The 13,835-nt window shown below is 41.1% G+C and overlaps 1 protein-coding gene across 2 annotated transcripts in view; it reads left to right on the forward strand.

The window, feature by feature from the left end:
* Positions 1-13,835, forward strand: part of PPP2R2B (protein phosphatase 2 regulatory subunit Bbeta) — a 306,916-nt gene that overhangs the window by 251,484 nt on the left and 41,597 nt on the right. For both annotated transcript variants that reach the window (XM_075601026.1, XM_075601027.1), the window contains exon 4: positions 1,597-1,709. In XM_075601026.1, coding sequence (XP_075457141.1) covers positions 1,597-1,709 — 113 coding nt within the window. The remainder of the gene's footprint in view (positions 1-1,596; positions 1,710-13,835) is intronic.

The raw sequence follows: 13,835 nt of genomic DNA on the forward strand, positions 1-13,835 counted from the left end.
AGGGCTTGCTCTGGTGGCCAATACAAAAAATAGTTCTATTTGTTATCTGTTAGCCATGTTTGGAGTCTGCCCCATATTTGTCAGGTTTTTTTTTCCTGTCAAAACCAGCACACAAACTACAAATATTTCTGGGACCATGGGCTTTTCTGGACATTGGAGGGGGCCATCGATTAGCTCCAAGGCAAAGCCAGGTTCCAGTAAGATTACAAAAAACAATGAGTATCAGGATTGCTGCGTAAACATATAGATAGAAATCCTTCCCCCATCGATATCCAAAATAGTCTGCACAGAACTAGTTAAGACTAATATAAAAACATAGTTGTATTTAGGTATCAACCTGCTCTGTTTTCCGAATTCGCATCATTTAAAAAATAAACAATGTCACCTGACCAATGTGGCCTTGCAAACATACCTTGCTGTTTTTCGGGAAGAAGGTTTCCAAGAAACCTCAAACCCTTCATCTCTAGTCCACACTGATATCTGAATCAACATGCACATACGGGGAGATGTCTATGTAAAAGTGCACATATAGTAGAAGTTAATTTGACGTATTGCTCGAAGTTCTGCTTGCATTTTTGTCAAATGTATGAAATTGTCTTACTGTACATCTGATGCAAATTGTGCGTCAGAAATGTTTACGCCATCTCAGACCTGGCGGATTTTTTTTTATTGGAAGCCTTACGAAATATTATAGAGGCAGTGCTGATATTTATTTATTTAGAAAATATTTTACCAGGACGTAATACATTGAGAGTTACCTCTCGTTTTCAAGTATGTCCTAGGATGAGAATCACAAAGGACATCCTATGTTTAAGAACTTTGGTGATTTTGTTCGAATAACAGTTGTATCAATAAAGTACATTTTGGTGGAACCATGGGTGGGTTTCTCAAATCTTGAATGACTAAAAATCCTACTCTCACTACGGGGCAACTTCTTAGATTTGAATTTGTCCAACAATGTTCGGTCTAGGGCCCTAACTTTGTTATAAGATGAATAAACAATCTCACTACTATAACCCTTCTGGGCAAAGTTATCCTTCAAACACAGAGATTGGATCTCAAATGTATTGTCAGAGGAACAATTCCTCCTCAGCCTATTAAATTACGGGATGTTCTTAGCCATTTAGGATGATGATTTCGATCGATGTGAAGATAACTATTGACAGCTACATCTTTTAAAATGAACTTTGGTATGAATTGCTAGATTCTCATCCACTGATAGTGCAAGGTCCAAAAATATGAAATCAAAAGAGTAAGTAGAAAATGTGAACTTTAGCCCAAGGCCCTTATTGTCAAAACCAGTAAGGGCAGGGATGAGCTTGTCCTCACCTCCATCCCAGATGATAAGGATGTCATCAATGAACCAGCTATAGTATACCAAGCTACAGCGTAATCATTGCTACAAGGCTGAGAAGAGTCTCAAAAAGCCTGGGAACTTAACACTTAAATGTGTAAGATGTTTAGACTGTGGGAAATACAGCTTTAACTGGTTTGTGAGTTGTTACTAAGCCTCACATTATACTCATGAAAAGCTTCACATTGTCGTATTTGAAGGTACTGTATATCAGCATCTCACTGTTTCACTTTTATATTTAGATAAAACAGTGAAACTGTGGAAAGTCAGCGAGCGAGACAAGAGACCAGAGGGCTATAACCTCAAAGATGAAGAGGGAAGGCTGCGGGATCCATGCACAATAACTACACTGCGAGTAAGAACATTTTGGATGTTAAACATTGTTCTTTCTATACACTTTTTTTCTTTTTTTTTTCTTCTGTCTATAAAAAGTTTAACAGATAATGCTGAAGGCACATGTATTTGGTCCTCAATTTGGACTTTCTGCAGGCTGGACCTCAACTTTTGATGCTCATTTATAATAAATACTATTGATCACGTGTATATTTTGGATGGTTTGCGAATAACCATCCCCTTTGTTATGATGTTTCGTGGCATTAGAGCCTTCCTTGATTGTAAAAGCATGGAAAGTAATGCTCTGGTACATATTAACCTACTGTGTGTTAAATGTTGTTTTAGGTTCGACTTTGGAGTTGCTGCTTTGTACTTGTTTACATTTGGGACTGCAGTGTGGCAACGATAGTGTTCAGCTCCATCTTGGGACCTACAGTACATAAATACTGCATTCATAATGCAATGATAAAGCAAGCTGAGAAACCAAAGAATGACAGGGCTTTGTGGCATATACTAATGATCATGTGTTTGATATACACAGGGTTTCCTTCACTGTATGTTTAGATGTGAAATACAGTAGATCCCTTGTCAAAAGAGCAGTCCATCTAATATTTGGTGCTGAAGCATAGGGAGATAAAGTGCCATGTTTACTAGATGCTAGGGCGGGGGAATGGTGAATAGACTTTAGGGAGCTTTGCCTTCTGGCTTAGCACTGCTTAGTAAATATTGACCAAAGTGACTTGCTCATGGTTTGATGCTGGGTGCTGCTCAGCTTGGTTTTAGGAATGTACCAAGACATAATTGTGCCACGGGCAGACTGACAATTTGGTGCCTTTGGAAAACAATTTTATTTTTACAGGTGCGCCAAATTTGTAGTCTGCCTGCATGATGGAATGGGGGTTCTGCCACCAGGACTACTCCCCTTCCACAGTCTTTGAATGTCATCGCCACTTGGGTCTCCCAAGCCGCAGAGCACCTTGCACGGCCGCCGCTCTGACATCATTTGTAAGCCTGCTCATGTGTGTGGCCACTGCTCTGACACGGTTTCTGCGTGTGTACGCCCACCGCTCCAATGCAGTTGGATAGTGTGCCATTGCGCCCGCCCAACAGGGAGCATGCATGGCTGACGCCATTTGTGTGTGTGAACTCGACTTGGCCGTCGGGACACCCTTCCTTCTTTTTTTTTTTAAATTTTATATTTCCAATGCACCCGGGGGGAGTGGGGTGTGGAGGTGTGTCTCGGCTGCTGGTGGCCAACCTGGATGAGCTCTGATCGCGGGAGACGTCGGAGTGGTGACACCCTGCGGCTGGGGAGATCGAGCAGTAGGGTCGGTTGAGAATGGCGGAGGGCTGTGAGGTGACCTACGATGCCCATTTTATGTTGGTGCCCTGGGCAAGTGCCCAGCCAGCCCACCCCTTAATCCAGCCCTACCTTATTTAGATATCTCGTGAATACTACAACGGAGACCTAAAAGTGTAAGCTTGAGTGTCTGTGATTAAGGCACTGTAGGTATTTTTTCATTCTATTAGACATACTGCCTCTCACAAACTCTTCCATGATGTGCGCTGACATATCCATTTTTGCTCTTACATTTCTATATTTGTAATCAGAACTGTCTCTACGGTCTTAGAAAACGACATCTCCCTATATAGTCGTTGTAGAGGTAAAAGTCATTGACTACATTATTTGAGTACTGCAGAAAAGTCTATATTAAATGTTCTTTTTGCCATTCTTTCAAAATCATACTTAAGGAGTTCTATGTTTTGTTAACTAAACTGACTAAATAGGCTTTTAATGAGTTTCAATAGAAATATCAAGAAATTCCAAGTCAGGGGGAGTTTTAACTCTACATATATGCACCTCTACATATATGCACCTTGCATATGCCATGAGGTCTATGAGTTATTTGTTTCTGGAATGTGGTATAAATGCATAATTCACAAAAAAAATCATGGTAATACCCAGTACAGTGGTTTGCAGATGATTCTGCCCAAAGCACATACACATAACGTGAACCTCTTGACAGCCAAGTCTCTGTTTTGTCTCCTTGTCATAATGCAAGAGTCAATACAGAAGAAGAACTTCAGCCCCTGAAAATATAACAAGGCCAGAGGGAGGTCATAGAATTAAATCAGTGAACAGTTTTTGCCTTCATTCAAATTCACTGAAGGGATAGATATCATCTTGGAGCCGTTCCACATAGCAGATGTGACGGCTGAGTCTGAACTGCTGGATAGAGCCAAGTGTGATGAAGCTCATCTCCGCTGCCCTGCCTCTCTTTTCCCCAGGGTGACAGCTTACAGAAAGGGCTCCTTACTAAGCAACCGATACATACATACAGTACTGTGAGCTGATACAGGGAGGAAAACGCACACTGCAGCACTATAACAGGCACATTTTTAAAACTATACTTCAGAGAGTATTGTAAACACGATTCATTTGCTCAGGAATATCAACTGGGGTTCATACAGTACACTTGTAAATTAGGCATTTGAACCTACAGGCTGGCTATTTTCTTGTAATATTGCTTGGCTATTAAATGGTATTATTTTTGCCCTAGATTTGATTTATTTATTTATTTTTAAATGAGAAACCCTCCACAAGCTGGAATTCAATTAGAATAGTAAACAAGAAGCAAAAGATACTTTGTCAACTAGGATGTTAGTCCTTTATATTGCTCAGGTTCCATTAAGCTGAATTATGAGTGTTTCCTCATTTTAGATATCCGATATTTTGTTTTTAATGGGATGTTTTTGTTTGTTGAGCTAGTTTCAAAGTAAACATACAGTGTGTTCTTTGAAGTGCATGAACTCGACGCCCCTTTGGCTGTAAACTGCGATAGCACCGATTATCGCACAGGGAGCCCCATTGAAGTCAATGGGAATTTCTGTGAGAGCTTCAAACAGTTTGCAGAATAAAGCTGCGTTTATAGTGGCAGCGACAGTGTGTGCGTGACGCGAACAACAAACCTCCTTGTCTATGAGATCGCTCATAGCGCACGCGCCCGGTTCTGGAGAAAACAAAAAATATATCTTTGCCGCACGATGGCCGGGTCACGAGCGCGTTTCAGCCAATGAGCGTGAACCGCTCACGTGACGTCATGGCCATGCCTCCCTGACACGCAAACACAAAGAGCAGAAATTGCTCTAGCGTCAGACGCTCGGTCGCCCGCGCGCCCACTGTAAACACCGCCTAAGAATATGTTGTCACTTCATTGTTGGAAAATGGCTGTCTTTCACCAACAATTGCGTTCATATAGTATAACTTGGGCTTGTAATATAGTACGCGCTAGTGCACGGCATTGCACGTGGCACACGCGTTTAGTTTGCTATAGGGCAAGTGGTGACGCGCGCATCTAAGGGCCGTGGCTCTGATACAGCGTTGGGCCACACTGTGATTGGCTTGCAGCGTCACGTGGTGCAGCAGCAGCGCGAAAATACAAATTTCTTGTATTTCCACAGATCTACCGCCCCAACGCTCACGGCCGTGCGCGCGCACATCTCAAGTATAGCAGCGTCAGGCTCACACCCTTCAATTATCATTGGCGCACGCGTGCACTACTATATTACAAGCCTTAGGCTGAGTCCATAGAAGGGCCGACAGCGCTGAGCTGTGCGGATGCTCCGTGACGAGCCCCGTCATCCTCAATGAGGATGTCTTGAGAGGGGGCTTCCGCAAGCATCTGCAGGCGTGCTGAGGCGCGGGGATTTTCAGCCGACATCAGAAATTGTATCTGAGCGCGCTGTCGGCTGAAACACCCAATCGGAGTAAAGCAGCGTCGCGACGTCGGCGCCGTGATGTTGACGTCGGCGCTTCGCGGGCTATTGGCCCCATGACGTCAGTGCTCTGCCCCCCGATCGAGCCTTGGGGTCAGCGCGGAAGGGCACTGTTGGTGCTTCTATGGACGCAGCCTTATAGTGGCAGGAATGGAGACCTCCCTGGCTTAAAATGCTTTAAACTTCTTTCCTTTCTGAATTGTGCATTACCTCTTGGCATTCTCCATAACTTAAAATAATGATTCTTGTATAATTTTTAAATACATGAATCAGAAAGTAGCATAAAAAATGGTGTCAAAGCCTGATCGTGTCCAGTCTTCCTTCCCGAAGCACAATGGGGCAGCTGTTTTGTGCCTCTGTATTTCCCAGCATGACCTTTGTCCCTGCCAATCTATATAGATGATGTTACGCATCATAGTTATGTTCTTACAGTACAGTGATTTGAGGATGAGATACAACTGTGGAAGAACTAGGGATCTCCTAAACGTAACATTTGAACAGTCGTCCATCATGGAAACCTTCCAAATTATTGCTACAACGCATAGCAGATGCCTCTGGCAGTAAAGGGGGTTAAACACATGTGAATATGTATATTATATTATAATTTTTTTTTTATTTTTTTTTTTTAAACTTAATTTTTATTAAAAAAATTTAGGGAGAGGGGAGAATGAAGAAAATAAAAAATGGGGGGGGGGGGGAAAAGGAAGGGTACAAAAAATAGAGATGGGAGAAAGTACACATTCATTTAAAATTTTACCTAACAAGACTTCTTAAAATATTCTATCACACATTTAATATAAATATCAATTTTTTAAGTGGGTATTAATTTCTGGTTGATTTTCACTCAGAATCCAAGATAACCACACCTGAAAATCTGTATATATATAAAAAAAAAAAAAATCCTAGTGTTTGATTAATGAAAGATTGCTTTAGATCACTCTCTAACTTTTTAATCTTTGTGGGGTTGCAAAACAATTCATGTAAAAGTCACCTACTGTAGATTGTAGATAATGCACAGGTTTTTGTACAATCTAATGATTAAAACTCCTGGGCCTCATTAAAAGTTGCCTCTTGCCCCACAGAAAATGTTAAATGGTGGCCCCTTCATTAAAAATACTATTTGTTTTCTCTTGTATAGTGCTGACGGTGTACATAGAATGTTTGCAGGAATCAGTCCCTGCCCAGAGGAACTTACAATCTATTTTTTTTTCTTTGTGCCCGAGTCACAGGGAGATACAGTAGTGACTTGCCCAAGGTCACAAGGAGCTGACACTGGGACTTGAACTGCGTGTTTTTTGTTTTCAGAGTCGGTTCCTTTACTCATTCAGCCACTCCTTCATTCCTATAAACCAACCTATCACTGCTGTTGTATTTATATTTTTGCCTATGTACAGATGTAGCAGACTTTTAATCATTGCGCCTACTGATAACGTAACATATCCTGTTATAATGCAAAATGTCACAGTTTACATAGGATTCAATTTCAGAGACAAAGCAGAATACTATAACATATCCCACAATAACACACCAGAGGGTTAAAGACCATTACATCTGTACATAGCGCTTTATAAAATGGACATTCAAATATATTATATAATCCAATAAGGTAAAACATAAGATCACACAATAGGAAAACTAATCATTGCCCCAATAGAGTTTACAATCTAAGGCTGTGCTTATAGTGTCGGCTACGGATAGGGTTGCCAGGTGGCTTGTCCAAAAATACAGGACACAATGGTAAAAGTTGTGACCCCCCCCCCCCCCCAATACATATAAAAAATACCCCCAACCTCCAGAATACATATAAAATATACCCCTACTATATATATATATATATATATATATATATATATATATATATATATATATATATATATATATATATATATATATATATATATATATATATATATATATATATATATATATATACCCACCTCCCCAATACATACAAGATATTCCCCCACGTTTTACCTTATCTCCTGCAGGACACAGACAGCACAGAATATGTCTCTGGGCCGCTGGGGTGTGGGCTCCGCCCCCGCTGTCCTCTGGTTGGCTGTCCTCTCCTCCAATGAGGGACAGCACTCCAGTCCTCCTTGCTCTGCCCGGCCACCTTCCCAGACCTCCCTCTCACTGCCTCCGCCCGCCCTCTCAGCACTAGCCGCTAGCGCTTGCCGCCGTCCTCGCCACTGACTAAGCCAGCCCGGGCGTTGCCCTGCCGCAACAATGGTAATACCGGACACACAGGTGTCCGGTATTACCTCCAATTTTATACTGGACCGGCAGCAGAATTACCGGCCTATCCGGGTGAAAACCGGACACCTGGCAATCCTAGCTACGGATGACGTCACCCGTCTCCGTAACCATTGCGAAAGTTGTAATCTGTTTTGGAGACGTCTCTGGCTACAAAGGGGAGTGATGTCAGACAAGGGGGAAGGCTGAAATGGAGAGGAGTTATAATTTCTGTTTGTATGCTGAATTTACTTAACTTTTAATTTTCGGGAGAATTTACTATTTTAAAGTTGTTAATATAGTGTTTCACTTGACACACACACACACACACACACACACACACACACACACACACACACACACACACACACACACACACACCCTCTCCCTGCATCAGAAGCTACCTGATTGGTTTATAGCCTGTTACATGGTGTGACCGTCGCTGTAAAAATTTAATTCTACGGACTACAGAGATTTTGTTCGCTCCATCCCCGTCGCGCCACTATAAGCGCATGCGACGGATTAAGTGCATTTGTTTTTGCGATTTTGTGTTGCCGTCACTATAAGCGCAGCCTAAGGGATCCTCTTCCATGTTTTCACTTTGGTACAAAGCCACCTCTCCTTTCTTATGTCCATGCTTTTCGTTCTGACCTCTCAAGTATTGTGTGTTCAGAGACAGATCTCCCACCTCCTGACTGAATAGCCTTCCCGGCAGGTGGTTTGTGTCTTTATTTGTGAAAGACATCATGTTCTCTCTTAAAACGGGATTATTAGGGCAATTCTGACCTTTGTGTCTTTTGTGTAATGCTACTCGGCGTCACACTGCGTTGTAGTAGTCGAGAAACATTTACGTGATTAAGTCTCCAGCAGCCATTATGCTTTGACAGCTGCAGAACCGGTTTGAATTGCTCTGGATTGTAATGGTTTGTAGCTGCAAATAGAAATAAATAGACAAAGAATTAAGTAATCAAATTTTAATCTCAAACCATTTTTCCATTGAATTTGCTATCAATTCTACCAGTTTCTAATTAATGCCAGATTTGCAATAGCAATAACTTGTCGCCTAAATGAAATACATGTTTGGATACAGCTAGTTGACTTATTTAATGTACTAAAGTGCCTGCTGCGTTGCATTGTAAACCAACAGCATCCACCATCTCTCCAGCAGAATTTACAATGTCCTTGCACTTTAATGAAATGACCCTGTGTGCTTGACATTCTTGGGCAGTCAAACTAGTGTAAATGCAGAATTTTTCACGTCGGCATGGTCACTGCAAGACAGACCTAGAGTCTTTTGTGTTGTATGTGCTTAGATTTAGTCTTCATTTTAAGTGTTCACATTCCTATTCAGTTATCAACAAAATGGAAAGAAGCAATTTGCCCAACAATAAAAATGTGCTAGGCAACAATTAAACGTTATGGGATAGCATTTGTTTATAGTAGCAAGCTTTGAAGGATAACATTAGGGGTTTAGAATAAAGCTCTTTCTAAATCCTTGTCATGTTGCATATATTTTAGTCAAACGTATGTAAAAACATGATGGACATCGGTACACAAGGAGCAGGCACGTGTCGGATGTATATCAGAGCAAACAATAAATGACCGGAATAGACTTTCATTGTTTAGTTCTCACATACAGTAAGACATTTATCACTATGTCCAATTCTCTTGTCTACTGTAACCACTGATTTGTTGTTTTTAGTGCCCTGTAAACTACATATACTAAGAATGACGAAGACCATTCTCATTTGATTCTCTTTAGTAGAAATTAAAAAGACTTGCAATGTTATATTTCTACACATTGTATAGAAAAATTGGGAAAGCAGCTGTAGAGTGTGGATACACGAATCCAATCTACTTTCCACAAATTCTCAATCACCTTTCATAATTCTCAGTGTTCCTCGTCGGCATATTCTAGCCTGGGATGTATAGCCTCTGTTAAGATGAATTTTCTGCCCCATTTATTATGCTTTTTATAGACGCTCCCCATTCCCATTCGCCAACTTGCCTTGAATAAACTAGTAAAGAAATGTATGGATGGGGAAAAGACCAAGACCTGACACTCCTATTCTGCAGAGATCTATTCAGAGAAGAGGGATTATCTTTACCTAACCTACAATTTGACTATTTAGCTGCTCGATTTAATCACATTCTTGATTGCCATTCACAAGCTAATTCGATGACTTGGATTGGAGAAGAACGTAATTTCTTCAAATTCTAAAAATAATAGACCTAAAATGGCTTAGTTTCCCAACATTTTCCAGTTCGCCCTACTGTTTATCTAAAAAATAGGCTAATCTCTCAACCTACGGTATCCTTCACCGTTTCTGCATTTGTTTTAACCGTAAATTCTCCAGTGGTTGTATTCCAGGATGTTGCCTAAACTGGGAAATTGCAGAGTCCTTCATTTGTTCAAGCTGGGTACATTATATTCAGATAATTTTCAGACATCTCAAATAATTCTAATCCTAAGAAATTCTGAATTCTTTATATATTTGCAACTCCATCACTGTGAATTTCCCAGATGGTAAACGAAAAGCGACCCCCCCCCCAGCCATGGGCGGGGGGGTTTCATGACCAGGGGGGGCCGGCCTTCCTCCCCGCTGGCCCGCCCCCCCGCACCGCCCTCCCCGTCACGGGGGAGGGCCCAAGCCCCCTTAATTTAAAGCCAGGCTGGCGGGGGCTCGTCCTCTTTGCCTCCCGCCAGCCAAATATAGCGGCGCGGGGGCCGGCCGGCTGACCCTCCCCGTCCTGTAAAGGTACATTCTGGCGGGGATTAGCATTTACCCCTCATAATTTTAAATAAATAGCCGCGGCCATTTTACCTCCATTACTGTCTCCTGTCGTTATTTGGGAATTTCAGGGGGACAAAGCGGGCGGCGGGGGGAACCGCCTGGCAGCCTCCCGGGTCAAGAATATACAGTCTTTTTGGATCCTATCTTAGTAGATATTTGCCAAGAAGGGGATGGTGTCCTTTCTATAAACATCTTTTTCCAATATGAATGAGGATGTTTAGTTTCCATATATGATTAACTGAAAGAGGGCTATGGATATCACATTGCGATTGGAAAGTTATCTCTACTAGAATTGCCAAGCTCTCAATATTCACTAACATTTAACATAATGGGCACAGAGTACTATTTTGTTGATATTTATGCTTGATAAGATCACATAAAATGTCCCGCTCAGTGTCCAAAGTATTGTTGGAGAAGCTGTGGTCATCCAGGCTGAATGATTCATGTGTGATGGTCCAGCCCTAGGATCATTACAGTAGCACATTGACTCAAATGTTTTATTCAGGAGCTTCTTTTAAAGGAATATAAACGGGGATCCCAGTATAGGTCTCTTAAATAAACCCATTCCAGGAATCCCTATAAAGGCAGAGTGTCTTGTCACCCATATTCTAACTGCAACAAGTTATGCAACAGTGACATTTTGGAACGAGACAGAACCGCCTTCACTTAACCTGATATTTATTCTGTAAAGTAATGGGAAACACCAATCCCTCTTTTAAGAACTCCTTCCAAAGGTTTTGTGATGTTTTGCATCCCTGTTATCTATGTCCAAACTTGACTTGTGTGTGTGTGTACTGTGTGTATATGTATGTGTATATATGTATATACACACACCATGTATGACGCTGGTAAAAAGAGACAGCACACCACGTTTATAAACCAAAAGTATATGTATTAAAACATACCAGCACCGCAACCAACCGTTGGTTGCGGTGCTGGTATGTTTTAATACATAACTTTTGGTTTATAAACGTGGTGTGCTGTCTCTTTTTACCAGCATCATACTGTGTGTGGGGTTGTATGTGTGGTTGTGGTTAAGTGTGTGGTTGTGGTTAAGTGTGTGGTTGTGGTTAAGTGTGTGGTTGTGGTTAAGTGTGTGGTTGTGGTTAAGTGTGTGGTTGTGGTTAAGTGTGTGGTTGTGGTTATGTGTGTGGTTGTGGTTATGTGTGTGGCTGTGGTTATGTGTGTGGCTGTGGTTATGTGTGTGGTGGTGTTGTGGTGGTGTGTGTGTGTGTGTGTGGTGTGTGGTGGTGGTGTGTGTGTGGTTGTGGTGGTGTGTACAGTTGTGTGAAAAAGAAAGTACACCCTCTTTGAATTCTATGGTTTTACATATCAGGACATAATAACAATCATCTGTTCCTTAGCAGGTCTTAAAATTAGGTAATACAACCTCAGATGTACAACAACACATGACATATTACCCCGTGTCATGATTTATTTAAAAAAAATTAAGCCAAAATGGAGAAGCCATATGTGAAAAACTAAGTATACCTTATGATTCAATAGCTTGTAGAACCACCTTTAGCAGCAAAACTTGAAGTAATCGTTTTTTGTATGACTATTAGTCTCACATCGTTGTGGAGGAATTTTGGCCCACTCTTCTTTACAACGTTGCTTCAGTTTATTGAGGTTTGTGGGCATTTGTTTATGCACAGCTCTCAAGGTCCAGCCACAGCATTTCAATCGGGTTGAGGTCTGGACTTTGACTGGGCCATTGTAACACCATGATTCTTTTATTTTTCAGCCATTCTATTGTAGATTTGCTGGTGTGCTTGGGATCATTGTCCTGTTGCATGACCCAATTTCGGCCAAGCTTTAGCTGTCGGACAGATGGCCTCACATTTGACTCTAGAATACTTTGGTATACAGAGGAGTTCATGGTCGACTCAATGACTGCTAGGTTCCCTGGTCCTGTGACTGCAAAATAAGCCCAAATCATCACCCCTCCACCGCTGTGCTTGACAGTTAGTATGAGGTGTTTATGCTGATACGCTGTGTTTGGTTTTCGCCAAACGTGGTGCTGTGCATTATTGCCCAACATCTCCACTTTGGTCTCGTCTGTCCAAAGGACATTGTTCCAGAAGTCTTGTGGTTTGTCCAGATGCAACTTTGCAAACCTAAGCCGTGCTGCCATGTTCTTTTTAGAGAGAAGAGGCTTTCTCCTGGCAACCCTTCCAAACAAACCATACTTGTTCAGTCTTTTTTTCTAATTGTACTGGCATGAACTTTAACATTTAACATGCTAACTGAGGCCTGTAGTGAGATGTAACTCTCTTGTTTTTTTGCAATTTCTCTGAGCATTGCACGGTCTAACCTTGGGATGAATTTGCTGGGACGTCCACTCCTGGGAAGATTGGCAACTGTCTTGAATGTTTTCCACTTTTGAATAATCTTTCTCACTGTAGAATGATGGACTTTAAATTGTTTGGAAATGGCCTTATAACCCTTCCCACATTGATGGGCAGCAACAATTGCTTCTCTAAGATCATTGTTGATGTCTTTCCTCCTTGGCATTGTGTTAACATACACCTGAATGCTCAGGATCAGCAAACTGCTAAACCTTCAGCTTTTATAGAGGTGGTCACACTTGATGATCAATTAATCAAGGGCATTTGATTAGCAGCACCTGTCTGCTACCTAGCATCTTAATTCCTATGGAAGCAATAAGTGTGTACTTAGTTTTTCACACATGGCTTCTCCATTTTTGGCTTTATTTTTGTTAAATCATGACACGGTGTAATATTTCATGTGTTGTTGTTCATCTGAGGTTGTATTTACCTAATTTTTAGACCTGCTAAGGAACAGATGTTTGTTATTGCTGTATGTCCTGATACTGTATATAAAACATAGAATTCAAAGAGGGTGTCATTTCTTTTTCACACAACTGTGTATGTATGTATGTATGTATGTATGTATGTGATACCAAATCAAGTGCTCAAAGGGACAGCACACCACGTTTATAATCCAAAAGTATATGTTTTAAAACATACCGGCACCGCAAACAACGGTTGGTTGCGGTGCCGGTATGTTTTAATACATATACTTTTTGGATTAGAAATGGTGTGTGTGCGTGTTTGTGTGTTTTTACTTTCAACTGCATTCTTTGCTTAACGTATTGTATGCTTGTCTGAAGTTGTGCAACTTCAGCCCTTATTCATTTGTTTTGTTCTTTCTTCCTTTTTGCACATTCCCCTACCCCTCTTTAAAAAAAAAAAAAAAAAAAAGTTTGAAATAAACAGTATTAAAAAAAAATATAGGGAGCAGTTATTAACCTGAACTAGGTGTCATTAGTCAAAGGGTCAAACATCTTTAAAATATTACTATAGACAATGATATTTTTT

This window comes from Ascaphus truei, chromosome 5, assembly GCF_040206685.1.
Source record: "Ascaphus truei isolate aAscTru1 chromosome 5, aAscTru1.hap1, whole genome shotgun sequence".
Classification (NCBI taxonomy): Eukaryota; Metazoa; Chordata; class Amphibia; order Anura; family Ascaphidae; genus Ascaphus; species Ascaphus truei.